At 42.8% G+C, this 17,364-nt stretch overlaps 1 protein-coding gene across 2 annotated transcripts in view; it reads left to right on the forward strand.

The window, feature by feature from the left end:
* The first annotated feature begins 944 nt into the window (after positions 1-944).
* The window catches only part of SLC25A24 (solute carrier family 25 member 24), a 57,851-nt gene continuing 41,431 nt past the window's right edge, over positions 945-17,364 (forward strand). Inside the window, exon 1 of one of the 2 annotated variants that reach the window (XM_082670741.1) lies at positions 945-1,273. In XM_082670741.1, coding sequence (XP_082526867.1) covers positions 1,091-1,273 — 183 coding nt within the window. In that variant the 5' untranslated portion in view covers positions 945-1,090. Of the gene's footprint in view, positions 1,274-4,958; positions 5,052-17,364 lie in introns of those variants that run through there. The other variant, XM_082670742.1, reaches the window with a different exon arrangement.

Genomic DNA, 17,364 nt, shown 5'->3' on the forward strand with positions numbered 1-17,364 from the left:
CCAGTTTTGTGGAGCTATAATTATATGATACTGTATTAGTTTTAAGTGTTCCTTTTTGTTTCTTAATTGCTTTCAGATTTAACTCCTCTGCTTCTTAAAGCTTAATTCCCATCCCAAGTGAGCAGCCACCCAACTCTCTCATTTTTTGTAAATAGAAAACAGTCCCACATATATACACTAACAAACGTAAAATAGATAGCTAGTGGGAAGCAGCCACATAGCACAGGGAGATCAGCTCAGTGCTTTGTGACCACCTAGAGGGGTGGGATAGGGAGGGTGGGAGGGAGGGAGACGCAAGAGGGAAGAGATATGGGAATATACGTATATGTATAACTGGTTCACTTTTGTTATAAAGCAGAAACTAACACACCATTGTAAAGCAATTATACTCCAATAAAGATGTTAAAAAAAGAAAAGAAAAGAAAACAGTCCCAGAGATGTGTAGTGTCCGTGGAGTTGCACTAAAAAGTGCGAGATCTGCGCGAGACAAAGCCCGAGAAGGCCCGGTGTCCCTGCAGAGAGGACTGTTTCTGGGCAGTTCGCCAGGGTACCAAGCCCGATGGGCAGGGAGCTTGAAGTTAAGTAACCTGAGCTTCCAGCTGCTCCCTCAATCCTCCCGTTCACCACCACCACCACCCCTCCTCCGTCCCCCGTCCCACCTTTAATACCCTGATGCAGAATCCCACAACCTCCCGGGACTGGCTCCTCGGGCCGCACCCCTGACAGCTCCAGTAGGGACGCCGCAGAGCTTACCTCCCAGGTCCCACAGCCCCTCCCGGGCCGCACCCTGCAACCCTTTTACTTCCTGCCCGCTCAAGGCAGTGCCTAGCCCGTCCCCCGCGCCTATCGGGGAGGCCGGCGCCGGGCGAGCTCCTCCCCAGGCAGCAGCGGGAGCGGCCACTCCCCGTGCACCGAGCCGAGCTCGGGTGGGGACTTGGCTCTTTTCAGCTTGTGCGCCGCGGGTCCCTTACAGCCAGGCCGCGGGCCCCTTACAGCCAGGCCTCGCGCCCCTTACAGCCAGGCCTCGCGCCCAAGCAGCCTTCGGCCTCCCTGGCTTCCCTCGGCTGGGCCGGCCCGCGCCTCCGGGACCATGCTGCGCTGGCTGCGGGGCGTCGTGCTGCCTGCGGCGGCCTGCCAGGACGCGGAGCCTCCGACGCGCTACGAGACCCTCTTCCACAAGCTGGACCGCAACGGGGACGGCGTGGTGGACATCTGCGAGCTGCAGGAGGGGCTCAAGAGCCTGGGCATCCCCCTGGGCCAGGACGCCGAGGAGGTGGGTCGCTGCGGGGCCTGAGGGCCGGAAGGGCTGCGGGGACTCTGGGCGCTTCGAGGACGGAGGGCGGCTGCCCGCGGCTCTGCAGGAAGTAACTGGAAGTGTGGCTTCCAACCCGCGAGTGGGTTCAGAAGCTCGGGAATGGGGCCAGGTACCCCGGAACGGATGCGCATCAGGATCTGAAAGGCTACCGGTACTTTTACAGAAAAATTAGGGCAGTGGACCCTCTGACTCACTCTGAGAATTAAAAATCCTGTGCCCAGTACTTTTGGTCTGAATGCATCCCAGGGCTTTTTAAGCCTATGCAAAAATTTAGCCACTTTTTTTCTTTTTTCTTTTTTTTTAGCTCTCACACTTCAGTGAGCCCCAAGTTCTGTAAAAAGTCTCACATTTTGTATCTCTTCGAAGCTGCTTTCTTACACCAGCTAGTTTGTCTACTGTTTCAAAACTGTTTGAAAACCAGTGGTATGTTTCCCCCAACCTCCTGTTGAGGAGGAGAGGCAACATTCCATTGTTTAAGACATTCTTAATGCCCTAAGTACATAAGTTGACCTGAAGGGTTGGCCCATCCTACGAGCAATTTCAGCTTCTCTGAGTCATTTTAATTGTGTCCCTGAAGTGCAGCCCCTATCAGCAGAGATATTTGGAACCTCTCCAACCCCACTGAAATGTAGGAGGACACTTTGGCATTCCCTATCCCAAGAGTAAAGTGCTATTAAGCTATAAGAGCCAAAAACTTTTTATAGTAGTTATATTTTAAGCTACTCATTCAATGTCTTTAGTAGTTACAGGCCTCTTCAGGTTACTATTTCTTCTTGAGTCAGATTTAGTAAGTTACAACTTTTAGGAAACTGCACTTTCTGTCCAAGGCTCATAATATTTATATTCACTTGTGATTTTTAAAAAGTTCTGACTGTTCTGTAGTTATGTTCTCTGTTTTATTCCTGATATCTCCCCCCCCACCCCTGTTTCCTCTTCAATCTTGCCAAATCTTTTTTTCTTGCCAACCTTTTTTTTTTCCCTTTCAACCTTTGTCTTTTTTATTCATACACTGAAAGAGCCAATTTTTGGTACTTTTTGAAGATTGTCTCCATTTTTTAAATTTTCTTCCATTAACTTTTGTTTAGTTCCTTCTACTTTCTTTGGGTTTACTCATTTGTCCCTTTTCTAATTTCTTGAGTTATTAATAAATGCTTGATTTATTAATTTTGAGCTACAATATCACTTTAATCACTTCTTTAGTTGCATCCCGTAAGTTTGTACTTTTGTTGTAATTTAGTTCTAAGTATTTTCTAATTTCCAATATGATTTCATCTTTGACCCATGAATTATTTGTGTGCTTTAAATTTCCAACTATATGCTTTTTTGGTTGGTTCTTTGAAAATATGAATAAAATAGACAAATCTCTGGCAAGACTGATTAATAAAAAGAGAGAGGAACTCAGGAATAAAAAATGTCTTTAATTTTCCAAAATTTATATAAGAACAAATTATAAAATAAGTTGTATAAACTGTGTGTATGCAAACATATAGAACAGGATGGTGTATATTTGTCACACACACAATATATGTATTCTATACATATACATAAAATATATTTTATACCTACATACATATACATAGTATCACTCTGTGCTCATGCCAGATATTATTAACTATTCCCAGCACTCTTTTTTGATGGGTATATTCTTCAATTAAATGTTAATAATAATTACTTCTGGATAGTAGGAGTTAAATTACCTTGTTACTTTTTTCTTCACAATTTTTGTATTATTTCAATTTTTTAAAATGATCATGCATTATTATTTTTATGATTAGGAAAAAATAGAGTTTTTTTTTTTTTTTAATAAATATCACCTCCTCTGTGATGAGCTTTTCTGGACCACCCCCTATAGAAGAGTTGGTCTCACCCTACTATTTGTAGATCTTTGTCTCCTATATCACTACTGCTATAATTTTCAAAAGGTACTATTTTTATTTATTGACTGTGCCCTCCACTAAGACCAAACATCTTGAAGATGAGGGTCATGTCTCAGTGATCTAAGCACAGTGGTACAAAAAGATTTAAGGCTGTGATTTGAAATACCCTAAACAAGACAGTGGCTCATTTGAAATAATTAAAAGAAAAAAAACCTTAACGGTAAAGCAGTTGTTAGTGCTTTTATTTCCAGCATATGTAGGACAAGAAAACCAAAAATTCTCCTGTTGCTAGATACCTAGAAATGTTGGATAAAATAAGACAAATATATAAAAGACTATTTTTTTAGAGCAGTTTTTTGTTTACAACAGAATTGAGAGGAAGGTACAGAGATTACCTACCCATACACCCTCTGCCTCTAAACATCACATACATAGTCGCCCCCATTGTCAACATCACTCATCAGAATGGTACATTTTTTACCAAAGGTGAACCTACATTGACACCTCATTATCACTTTAAGTCCATAGTTTACCTTAGGTTTCACTCTTGGTGTTGTATGTTCTATGGGTTTGGACAAATGTATAATGACATGTATCCATTATTATAATATCATATAGAGTATTATTACTGCCCTAAAAGTCCTCTGTGCTCTGCCTATTCATTCCCACATCCCCAACCACTGATCTTTTTATTGATTCTATAGTTTTTCCAGATAAACATCTTTTTACATACATAGATGAGCTTGTAAGAAAAACCACCTGGGTTTAAATCTTGGTTCTGCTACTTACTAGTTAACTTTGGGCCATTAAAAATATCTTTTTAGCTTCAGTTTTCTCATCTGTGACAGAGGTAACATGAGTACTTACAGGGTTATTGTGAATAGATGAATTAAAATACGTAAAGTATTTAGAATAATTCATGGTACCTAATAAGCAATCAGTTAGCCTTTAAATTATCTAAAACTGTTACTACTGTCAAAATTTCCTCTATAATTGCACATTTGCTAACTTTCCTTTATAATTCTGTTGATTTTCCCTTTTATTTTAAAAACAGACTATATAATGGACTATACTGCTGGTGTATTCAAATTTAGCATTGTTTTAGCTTCTCGGTGAATTGCTCCTTTCATCGTTATGCTTTCTTGCCTACCCTTATAGCATGGTTCCCCCCATATTTTACAAATGCCTGAGTCATTGCACTAGCCAGGTGTTCCCCTTAAACAGGTTGTTTTCCCAGGTCACCGCTGGGAAATCTTCAGCTTTGGGCTCCCACCTTGTACAAAGCATCATCCTTCCCCCATGTTCCACTCCGGGCTCTTTGCCTGCTGGGCAGTGAATGAGCCAGTTCCCAAACCCCATGTTCTTACCTCTTGTCTTGGGCTACTGCTGGTGCTAACTGCGTCATTTCTGATTCTCCTAGGAGCAGAAACCACGATGGGATTGAGTGTGCAAAAGAAGGGTAAGGGAGAGGAAACAGGAGTGTTCGCCTGTAGAGTGATCTGACCTGGCCTCCACAGGCCACTCCATGGCACCCACAGATGTGCTTCTCAGCATAGGTGTGGGGAGTGCTCCCTTATCGTTCTCAGCCTCTCTTCCTCAGGGAGGACAGTGGGACAAACTACGGTCCCCGTTGCTTCACTTGGTCACAACTGGTACTCATGATTTCCCTTCTTGACTATCTATTTTAAATTCCACTCACATTCAGCTAGAATCTCTGCAGATCTTTGTGACTTACCTGGTTGTGTGACCTAAACTTTCCTTTCTGCAGTATCTGAGCTTCTCAGGCCAATGTTGCTGCATGTGCCCATTCACAGTTATAACTGGGCATCCCTGGAGTCCACATGGATCATCTGAGTTCCGTAAGTATTCCTCTCTGTCTCGGTGGTGTAGAAGCAGCCCTGCTTCCTGCTGATCAGGGCCAATTTACACCTACTAAGAGGGTGACTTCTTTTCTTGCCTGTTGGTCCCTGGACACAAGGAGTTACAAATGTCCAGGTGGAAGCTATAGCTTGTAGTTCAGTGGGACCCTCATTGTGTTCCCTGACAGGAGTGTATCTATCCTGCTTGGGGACCAGAAGCTAACACTGCAGAGCCCAGAGTTGTGGGGATGGGAAAAAAAAAGTTCCCATTGGGTCATTGGGAGTGATAGTAAGTGGGACCACTCCTGCTTCCACCTTTTAGTTCCTGGACTCATGTGTTCTTCCTTTTGGGGGCACAGAGCCACATGGTAGGTCTCTGATTTAGTGTACATAACGGTATCCCGAAGGGTGGCAACCCATTTTTGCCAAATATTGTCTCCTAGGTGGTGCTTCGGCTGTGCTTTCAGTAGGACATTGCAGCATTCTGTGAGGTTGGCTGCTTCCTGATGGTGTGGGGTGTGAAATGGCCAGTGGATCCAGTGGTCTCGGGCCCAGGTGCGCACCTCTTACACTATGACGGGATCCCCTGGTCAGATGCTGTGTTCTGTAGGGATTTCACGCCTGTGGATCAGGCATTCCACAAGCCCCCAGATAGTGGTGCTATCTGAACCTTTGTGGGCAGGAAAGGGAAACCCCTACCTTCCTCTGAGGAAGACCCAGTGCCCCTTACACCACAGGAGGCACCCAATATAACTGACTTTCCACCGAGTGACCAGTTGGCCTTCTTGAGGAATAGTGTCATGTCAGGGCCAGGCAAGGGCCAGATCATGAAAGGCATTGAGGACCTGCCAGGTGGTTTGGACTTTTATCAATTGAGTGATGGGAGCACTTGGGAGATTTTAAGCAAGAGGGGACACAGGCAGACTTATGACTTAGGAAGATCACTCTGGTGGCTGTGCAAAAACAGGAGGAAGAGAGGGTGTGGAGGGGAGCCTGGGTGACAGTAGCCAATCACATACTTGGAATTAGGGTTACATGGTCAGTCTTTATGGGGGAGAATTTCAGAGGCATAGGTCAAGGGTTTGTATAATGTCAAGGATTGGGGAGATTACCCACTGGAGTATCTAGAAATGAGAACTATGGGGTGATTCTTCAAGGGAAGGTTTCAAGATAATTTGCATCTAAAACAAATACTCAGCCTAAAGTGAAATCTCTATAAATTCCCGTCTGACTTGATCTCATCTCCATGTTGCCAAGCTTTTGTAACGAATTTGGCAAGTAGAAGAGAGCAAATTTCTATTTAAGTTCCTTTAGGCCTTAAATGGAAAGAATGTGGAACGTAATAAGGAATACAATAACTAATTGTTACTAAGTGTTCCAAAAGTATACAGGGAAGGGAAAAGACATCAAGGCAAGTTCTGAGACAAAATTAAGAACCAGCTAGAGGCGAACTCACTATGGTTTCTTCTGATATGAGTGACCCTGCTTTTCCATGTGTTTCCAAATCTCCTCATTACGAAATTAGTGTTTTAGAAGAGATAAAATTCACATTAAGTTCTCCTGTGACTCAGGAATTGAGAGTAGAAGGTAGTATGAGGAACAAGGAGATACAGTAGTTATTACTAATTTTCCCATAAGAATCTAGTAATCCTGTCTGCTTTTTGCATTATTTTCCATCGTTTCCTCCCTCCTCCCTCTTTGCCTCCCCCTCCTCATTGTTTTTCATCAAAGGCCACGTTAGAACATTTTAAAAGGCAATCTCAATGTTTGGATGTCACTTGAGGTACTCTGAGGAAAAAAATTTCAAAACATCAAAGAGCAGAAGAAATAATCTGAATTTTAATTTACTGAAATGGAAATCAGAAAAATAAACTGATGATGAAGAGTCAGCAATTTTAGCTGGAAGTATGCTTATTTTGGTTCAATTTAGGCTTGGAAGACTTCAGAATAGTGTAGAACCAAAAAAAAAAAAAATCTGGATTTAGAATTAAGGCAATAAAATGATGAGATGATCAAGTCTATGTTTTGCTCTCTTCTATCAGTTATATAAAATGCTGTTAGTCTGTTTTCTTTATTCAGAAGTCTGGCTGTGACTTCTATCTTTTCTACTTGGTCTTAAGACTCTTGCGCCTGCCTGGATGTCTGTCTTCTATGACTCTTTGTGACTACTTGCATTCTCTGCAATGCCCAGGGAAGGATCATTCCCTGTGGACTGTAAAATTCTCTTTTGTTGGAGAATTCCTTGTTGATTGGGCCACAGCACATCTTGTGAAACAACATTAGATGTTTGCCACTGCTCAACAGCTCTGGGGAGAAACGTTTATTGTGAAGCTTGCAGTAGTACTTATGACTAACCATGGCATAATCTCTTCCTGGCAAACGCATGGGTAGTTCAAGGACATGGGATGGTCCTCTTTGTGTTTTCCGTACTTGACATGATGAGTAAATAGAGCAAAAACTGACAGATAACGGCTTGATTAGATTATCTTTATGAATTAAAAAAATTTTATTTTGGGGGAGCAGTTTTATGTTCACAGCAAAATTAAGAGGAAGGTCTAGAGATTAACCATATCTCACCTGCCCCCACGCATGCATAGCCTCCCCCATGATCAACATCTGACACCGAGTGGTAACATTTGTTACAGTTGATGAACCTACATTGACATATCACCCCAAGTGCATAGTTTACCTTAGGTGTTGTATATTCTATCGGTTTGGACAAATGTATGATGACGTGTATCCATCTTTACAGAATCATACAGGGTATTTTTCACTGCACTAAAAATCCTCTCTGCTCTGCCTATTCATCCTTCTACCCATTTCTCCAACTGTCTGGCAACCGCTGATCTTTTTAATGTCTCTATAGTTTTGCCTTTTCCAGAATATGATATTGCTAGAATCATACAGTATGTAACCTTTTCAGGTTGGCTTCTTTCACTTAGTAATATGCACTTAAGATTTCTCCATGTCTTTTCATGGCTTGATAGCTTTTTTCTTTCTCGCACTGAATAATAGTCCGTTGTCTGGATGTACCACAGTTTACTTACCCGTTCACCTACATCTTGGTTGCTTCCAGTTTTGGCAATTATGAATAAAGCTCCTACAAACATTTGTGTTTAGATTTTCATGTGCACCTACATTTTCAGCTCCTTTGGGTAGATACCAAGGAGCATGATTGCTGGATTATATGGTAAAAGTGTGTTTAGTTTTGTAAGAAATTGCCAAGCTGTCTTCTAAAGTGTACCATTTTGCATTCCCACCAGCATGAGAGTTCTTGTTACTCCATATGAATTTTAACATTCAAGTTTTTAAAGAGTACTCCATATTTTTAAAAGTAACTTATGTAAAAAGTGGAATTTTGACTGTGAAACTATACTTCCACATTTCCAGTGGTGCCCGATGAGGGACCAACATGTATGTGTATAGGGAAGCCGGAGCTCTCAGTGGTTACGGAAAGTGGCGATTAAGAAGACGCCATAAACATTGTTTATGAGTATCTCCTGGACCCCAGTTGACTTAACTTCTGCCCATTTTGAGATTATCCTCCCAAGTGTGCTGCCGGAATCTGTGCAGATGGAGATGGGACTCCTGTTCAGCAGCCTTGCTCTGGAGCCACTGCAGATACTGAGTGAAGATAAGGAACTGGGGGAGAGGATCACAGAAGGAAAGGCCCACATGGTCAGATTTTCATTCTGGTCCCAAGCTTCATTACAATAATTCCCAAGTGCCTTAACCTTAGAAGAAGAAGTCTTAGGTATGACCAGACAACTTAAAAAACAAAAAAATGTTGGACCAACACCACCAGTCATTATGGCCCCACAGTCCATGTCTCAAAACTCCCCTACCCACTTTTCTCTAAAAAGAAGTTCTACCTTTAGAGACAGACCTGTGTGGAGGTCTCTCAGGAAGCTTCTGGAGACAAGGCTCCTCCTGGAGTGAGATGGGAAACAGGGAGTCTGATTGGCTGATCTGGGAGTGAGGCCGGAACTCCATGGCCTCACACTCCTGGCCTGGCCTCCAGCACCAACCCCTCCGAGGCTCCCAGCGCATCTCGTGCTTCTGCTCTGGAGCCGTGGCGATGAACCGTCCCCTTTCCGTTCTGTACCTGGCCCAGGGGCTTTGGCTTTGGTAGCAGAGAGGCAGCTGCTACCTTAGGTCTTTTCCAACTCGGCCTGTGGTGGGCAGAGATCACCATCCTCCCTCTCACTTCCAGCTCGGGGAGACTAACGGGGGTCAGAGCGTGGACCACCGGAAGCACCTCTGCCGCCAGAGACATCCCAGATGGACGCCTTCGATGAAGAACTGTTTTCATACCTAGACCATAATGAAGATGGGACCCTGGACATCCTTGAACTTCAGGAAGGCCTGCAGGACGTAGGGGTCATTCAGGACGAAGGGAAGGTGGGCTTCAGTGGGGCTGTGGTCAGAGAGATGTTGGGTCTGAGAATTCTGGAGGGGCCTTGGGCAGAGAAGGGTAAAGCCAGATTTACACGTTCCCAAGCTTGATGCTGGGCCCCACTATAGTTTTCAGGTCTGTTACCAGCGTTACTGTATGAAGAATAACAACGTTACTAATACTCCTCTCAAGAATTTTTCTCAATTTTCTCCCTGGCTCTAATAACACTTCTAAATTCAAATTGCTCTCAAGATGTTGGCTGCAACCTTGTTTTTGGAGTCACCTTGTTCAGTGTACTCACCTGTTATTAGTAGCCTAGATGTGCATTTAAGCCAAAGATGCTCTCTTCCCACTTTAGGGAACTGGCATAATCACTGTGCATTTTGGGAGTTATGTGGTAGTTGGAAATTCTCTAATAGTGTATTTTGGTTTCCGTTCTTGGAAGGAGGGCAGTCAGTCTGAGTGGCTTGTACTCTTGGGGTTTCTCCCAGGCTGATGTTTCCTCATAAGGTGCCTTTATCATCACTTTTTTTTTGCGGTACGCGGGCCTCTCACTGTTGTGGCCTCTCCCATTGCGGAGCAACAGGCTCCGGACGCGCAGGCTCAGCGGCCATGGCTCACGGGCCCAGTCGCTCCGCAGCATGCGGGATCCTCCCTGACCGGGGCACGAACCCGTGTCCCCTTCATCGGCAGGCGGACTCTCAACCACTGCATCACCAGGGAAGCCCTATCATCAGACTTTTGAAGAATGAGCTTGGGCATTTTTTCCTTTGCAAATCTTTTCCCCAGCAACCTAGATGAGAGGATCCTTCTCAGTATGCCGTGCCTAATGCATATTTCTATCAGTATATTTCCAAGTTATCTTCTGTTCAGAAGTTATTATTGAGTATAATTATTACTTTCCAGTGATCTTTGCTCTTTGGATGTTTAACCCAATAGATGGAGATCCATGAGAGTTAAAGACTGGCAAATTCATTTAAGATAATTAGCACTTCATGCTCAAAAAACTGTCAAATGAGTTCTGTCGTGTTAAGATTTGGTAAAACTCTTCCTATTAGCCATGTGAACTTTGGGAGTCTTTATTTTGTCATTCACTTAGTCATTGATCATTTGTATTTTTAGCGCCTTCTATATGCCAAGTACTCTGTCCTGGTTTCCTCATTTGTAACATCAGAGGCCTGGACTGGATGTTGTCCATGGACCAGACCAGTCCAAAATATTATCTCTGTAAAGTTTACTTGGATTTTTTTTGTTTTTTTTGCCTCTAGGTTTTTATTCTTTTTTTTCTTTTTTTCATTTTAACATCTTTATTGGAGTATAATTGCTTTACAATGGTATGTTAGTTTCAGCTTCACAACAAAATGAATCAGTTATATATATACATATGTTCCCATTTCTCTTCCCGCTTGCGTCTCCCTCCCTCCCACCCTCCCTATCCCACCCCTCTAGGTGGTCACAAAGCACTGAGCTGATCTCCCTGTGCTACGCGGCTGCTTCCCACTAGCTATCTACCTTACGTTTGGTAGTGTATATATGTCCATGCCTCTTTCTCGCTTTGTCACCGTTTACCCTTCCCCCTCCCCATAGCCTCAAGTCCATTCTCTAGTAAGTCTGTGTCTTTATTCCTGTTTCACCCCTAGGTTTTTCATGACATTTTTTTCTTAAATTCCATATATATGTGTTAGCATACGGTATTTGTCTCTCTCTTTCTGACTTACTTCACTCTGTATGACAGACTCTAGGTCTATCCACCTCATTACAAATAGCTCAATTTCGTCTCTTTTTATGGCTGAGTAATATTCCATTGTATATATGTGCCACATCTTCTTTATCCATTCATCCGATGATGGACACTTAGGTTGTTTCCATCTCTGGGCTATTGTAAATAGAGCTGCAATGAACATTTTGGTACATGACTCTTTTTGAATTATGGTTTTCTCAGGGTATATGCCTAGTAGTGGGATTGCTGGGTCATATGGTAGTTCTATTTGTAGCTTTTTAAGGAACCTCCATACTGTTCTCCACAGTGGCTGTATCAATTTACATTCCCACCAACAGTGTAAGAGGGTTCCCTTTTCTCCACACCCTCTCCAGCATTTATTGTTTCTAGATTTTTTGATGATGGCCATTCTGACCGGTGTGAGATGATATCTCATTGTAGTTTTGATTTGCATTTCTCTAATGATTAATGATGTTGAGCATTCTTTCATGTGTTTGTTGGCAGTCTGTATATCTTCTTTGGAGAAATGTCTATTTAGGTCTTCTGCCCATTTTTGGATTGGGTTGTTTGTTTTTTTGTTATTAAGCTGCATGAGCTGCTTATAAATTTTGGAGATTAATCCTTTGTCAGTTGCTTCATTTGCAAATATTTTCTCCCATTCTGAAGGTTGTCTTTTGGTCTTCTTTATGGTTTCCTTTGCTGCACAAAAGCTTTTAAGTTTCATTAGGTCCCATTTGTTTACTTTTGTTTTTATTTCCATTTCTCTAGGAGGTGGGTCAAAAAGGACCTTGCTGTGATTTATATCATAGAGTGTTCTGCCTATGTTTGATAGTTTGAGTTTGATAGTTTCTGGCCTTACATTTAGATCTTTAATCCATTTTGAGCTTATTTTTGTGTATGGTGTTAGGGAGTGATCTAATCTCATACTTTTACATGTAGCTGTCCAGTTTTCCCAGCACCACTTATTGAATAGGCTGTCCTTTCTCCACTGTACATTCCTGCCTCCTTTGTCAAAGATAAGGTGACCATGTGTGCGTGGGTTTATCTCTGGGCTTTCTATCCTGTTCCATTGATCTATATTTCTGTTTTTGTGCCAGTACCATACTGTCTTGATTACTGTAGCTTTGTAGTATAGTCTGAAGTCAGGAAGCCTGATTCCTCCAGCTCCATTTTTCGTTCTCAAGATTGCTTTGGCTATTCGGGGTCTTTTGTGTTTCCATACAAATTGTGAAATTTTTTGTTTTAGTTCTGTGAAAAATGCCAGTGGTAGTTTCATAGGGATTGCATTGAATCTGTAGATTGCTTTGGGTAGTAGAGTCATTTTCACAATGTTGATTCTTCCAATCCAAGAACATGGTATATCTCTCCATCTATTTGTATCATCTTTAATTTCTTTCATCAGTGTCTTATAATTTTCTGCATACAGGTCTTTTGTCTCCTTAGGTAGGTTTATTCCTAGGTATTTTATTCTTTTTGTTGCGATGGTAAATGGGAGTGTTTTCTTGATTTCACTTTCAGATTTTTCATCCTTAGTGTATAGGAATGCCAGAGATTTCTGTGCATTAATTTTGTATCCTGCTACTTTACCAAATTCATTGATTAGCTCTAGTAGTTTTCTGGTAGCATCTTTAGGATTCTCTATGTGTAGTATCATGTCATCTGCAAACAGTGACAGCTTTAATTCTTCTTTTCCAATTTGGATTCCTTTTATTTCCTTTTCTTCTCTGATTGCTGTGGCTAAAACTTCCAAAACTATGTTGAATAAGAGTGGTGAGAGTGGGCAACCTTGTCTTGTTCCTGATCTTAGTGGAAATGGTTTCAGTTTTTCACCATTGAGAACAATGTTGGCTGTGGGTTTGTCATATATGGCCTTTATTATGTTGAGGAAAGTTCCCTCTATGCCTACTTTCTGCAGGGTTTTTATCATAAATGGGTGTTGAATTTTGTCAAAAGCTTTCTCTGCATCTACTGAGATGATCATATGGTTTTTCTCCTTCAGTTTGTTAATATGGTGTATCACGTTGATTGATTTGCGTATATTGAAGAATCCTTGCATTCCTGGAATAAACCCCACTTGATCATGGTGTATGATCCGTTTAATGTGCTGTTGGATTCTGTTTGCTAGTATTTTGTTGAGGATCTTTGCATATATGTTCATCAGTGATATTGGCCTGTAGTTTTCTTTCTTTGTGACATCCTTGTCTGGTTTTGGTATCAGGGTGATGGTGGCCTCGTAGAATGAGTTGGGGAGTGTTCCTCCCTCTGCTATATTTTGGAAGAGTCTGAGAAGGATAGGTGATAGCTCTTCTCTAAATGTTTGATAGAATTCGCGTGTGAAGCCATCTGGTCCTGGGCTTTTGCTTGTTGGAAGATTTTTAATCACAGTTTCAATTTCAGTGCTTGTGATTGGTCTGTTCATATTTTCTATTTCTTCCTGATTCAGTCTTGGCAGGTTGTGCCTTTCTAAGAATTTGTCCATTTCTTCCAGGTTGTCCATTTTATTGGCATAGAGTTGCTTGTAGTAATCTCTCATGATCTTTTGTATTTCTGCAGTGTCAGTTGTTACTTCTCCTTTATCATTTCTAATTCTATTGATTTGAGTCTTCTCCCTTTTGTTCTTGATGAGTCTGGCTAATGGTTTATCAATTTTGTTTATCCTTTCAAAGAACCAGCTTTTAGTTTTATTGATCTTTGCTATTGTTTCCTTCATTTCTTTTTCATTTATTTCTGATCTGATTTTTATGATTTCTTTCCTCCTGCTAACTTTGGGGTTTTTTTGTTCTTCTTTCTCTAATTGCTTTAGGTGCAAGGTTAGGTTGTTTATTCGAGATGTTTCCTGTTTCTTAAGGTAAGATTGTATTGCTATAAACTTCCCTCTTAGAACTGCTTTTGCTGCATCCCATAGATTTTGAGTCGTCGTGTCTCCATTGTCATTTGTTTCTAGGTATTTTTTGATTTCCTCTTTGATTTCTTCAGTGATCACTTCGTTATTAAGTAGTGTATTGTTTAGCCTCCATGTGTTTGTATTTTTTACAGATCTTCTCCTGTAAATGATATCGAGTCTCATAGCGTTGTGGTCGGAAGAGATACTTGATACAATTTCAATTTTCTTAAATTTACCAAGGCTTGATTTGTGACCCAAGATATGATCTATCCTGGAGAATGTTCCATGAGCACTTGAGAAAAATGTGTATTCTGTTGTTTTTGGATGGAATGTCCTATAAATATCAATTAACTCCATCTCGTTTAATGTATCATTTAAAGCCTGTGTTTCCTTATTTATTTTCATTTTGGATGATCTGTCCATTGGTGAAAGTGGGGTGTTAAAGTCCCCTACTATGAATGTGTTACTGTCGATTTCCCCTTTTATGGCTGTCAGTATTTGCCTTATGTATTGAGGTGCACCTATGTTGGGTGCATAAATATTTACAATTGTTATATCTTCCTCTTGGATCGATCCCTTGATCATTATGTAGTGTCCTTCTTTGTCTCTTCTAATAGTCTTTGTTTTAAAGTCTGTTTTGTCTGATATGAGAATTGCTACTCCAGCTTTCTTTTGGTTTCCATTTGCATGAAATACCTTTTTCCATCCCCTTACTTTCAGTCTGTATATGTCTCTAGGTCAGAAGTGGGTCTCTTGTAGACAGCAAATATATGCATCTTGTTTTTGTATCCATTCAGCCAATCTGTGTCTTTAGGTGGGAGCATTTAGTCCATTTACATTTAAGGTAATTATCGATATGTGTGTTCCCATTCCCATTTTCTTAATTGTTTTGGGTTCGTTATTGTAGGTCATTTCCTTCTTTTGTGTTTCTTGCCTAGAGAAGTTCCTTTAGCAGTTGTTGTAGAGCTGGTTTGGTGGTGCTGAACTCTCTCAGCTTTTGCTTGTCTGTAAAGGTTTTAATTTCTCCATCAAATCTGAATGAGATCCTTGCTGGGTAGAGTAATCTTGGTTGCAGGTTTTTCTCCTTCAACACTTTCAATATGTCCTGCCACTCCCTTCTGGCTTGCAGAGTTTCTGCTGAAAGATCAGCTGTTAACCTTATGGGGATTCCCTTGTGTGTTATTTGTTGTTTTTCCCTTGCTGCTTTTAATATGTTTTCTTTGTATTTAATTTTTGACAGTTTGATTAATATGTGTCTTGGCATATTTCTTCTTGGATTTATCCTGTATGGGACTCTCTGTGCTTCCTGGACTTGATTAACTATTTCCTTTCCCATATTAGGGAAGTTTTCAACTATAATCTCTTCAAATATTTTCTCAGTCCCTTTCTTTTTCTCTTCTTCTTCTGGAACCCCTATAATTCGAATGTTGGTGCGTTTAATGTTGTCCCAGAGGTCTCTGAGACTGTCCTCAGTTCTTTTCATTCTTTTTTCTTTATTCTGCTCTGCAGTAGTTATTTCCACTATTTTATCTTCCAGGTCACTTATCTGTTCTTCTGCCTCAGTTATTCTGCTATTGATCCCATCTAGAGTATTTTTCATTTCACTTGTTGTGCTGTTTATCACTGTTTCTTTGCTCTTTAGTTCTTCTAGGTCCTTGTTAATTGATTCTTGCATTTTGTCTATTCTATTTCCAAGATTTTGGATCATCTTTACTATCATTATTCTGAATTCTTTTTCAGGTAGACTGCCTATTTCCTCTTCATTTGTTAGGTCTGGTGGGTTTTTATATTGCTCCTTCATCTGCTGTGTGTTTTTCTGTCTTTTCATTTTGCTTATCTTACTGTGTTTGGGGTCTCCTTTTTTGCAGGCTGAAGGTTCGTAGTTCCTGTTGTTTTTTGTGTCTGTCCCCAGTGGCTAAGGTTGGTTCAGTGGGTTGTGTAGGCTTCCTGGTGGAGGGTACTAGTGCCTGTGTTCTGGTGGATGAGGCTGGATCTTGTCTTTCTGGTGGGCAGGTCCACGTCTGGTGGTGTGTTTTGGGGTGTCTGTAGACTTATTATGATTTTGGGAAGCCTCTCTGCTAATGGGTGGGGTTGTGTTCCTGTCTTGCTAGTTGTTTGTCATAGGATGTCCAGCACTGTAGCTTGCTGGTCGTTGAGTGAAGCTGGGTGCTGGCATTGAGATGGAGATCTCTGGGAGATTTTCGCTGTTTGATATTATGTGCAGCTGGGAGGCCTCTTGTGGACCAGTGTCCTGAAGTTGGCTCTCCCACCTCAGAGGCACAGCACTGACTCCTGGGTGCAGCACCAAGAGCCTTTCATCCACAGGGCTCCTTAATTTGGGATGATTCGTTGTCTATTCAGGTATTCCACAGATGCAGGGTATATCAAGTTGATTGTGGAGCTTTAATCCGCTGCTTCTGAGGCTGCTGGGAGAGATTTCCCTTTCTCTTCTTTGTTCTCACAGTTCCCAGGGGCTCAGCTTTGGATTTGGCCCCGCCTGTGCGTGTAGGTCGCCGGAGGGCGTCTGTTCTTTGCTCAGACAGGACGGGGTTAAAGGAGCCGCTGATTCGGAGGCTCTGGCTCACTCAGGCCGGGGAGGTAGGGAGGGTCACGGAGTGTGGGGCGGGCCTGCGGCGGCAGAGGCCGGCGTGACGTTGCAGCCTGAGACGCGCCGTGCGTTCTCCCGGGGGAGTTGTCCCTGGATCCCGGGACCCTGGCAGTGGCAGGCTGCACAGGCTCCCCGGAAGGGCGTGTGGCTAGTGACCTGTGTTCGCACACAGGCCTCCTGGAGGCGGCAGCAGCGGCCTTAGCGTCTCATGTCTGTCTCTGGGCTCCGCACTTTTAGCCGCGGCTCGCGCCCGTCCCTGGAGCTCTCTCAAGCAGCGTTCTTAATCCCCTCTCCTCGTGCACCAGGAAACAAAGAGGGAAGTAAAAGTCTCTTGCCTCTTCGGTAGGTCCAGACTTTTCCCCGGACTCTCTCCCGGCTAGCCGCGGTGCACTAACGCCCTGCAGGCTGTGTTCACGCCGCCAACCTCAGTCCTCTCCCGGCGCTCCGACAGAAGCTGGAGCCTCAGCTCCCAGTCCCGCCCGCCCCGGCGGGCGAGCAGACAAGCCTCTCGGCTGGTGAGTGCCGGTCGGCCCGATCCTCTAAGCTGGAATCTCTCCGCTTTGCCCTCCGCACCCCTGTTGCTGTGCTCTCCTCCGCGGCTCCCAAGCTCCCCCACTCTGCCTCCCGAAGTCTCCACCCGCGAAGGGGCTTCCTAGTGTGTGGACACTTTTCCTCCTTCACAGCTCTCTCCCGCTGGTGCAGGAC

Source organism: Grampus griseus (genome assembly GCF_964374135.1).
Source record: "Grampus griseus genome assembly, chromosome: 1".
NCBI classification, from domain to species: Eukaryota; Metazoa; Chordata; class Mammalia; order Artiodactyla; family Delphinidae; genus Grampus; species Grampus griseus.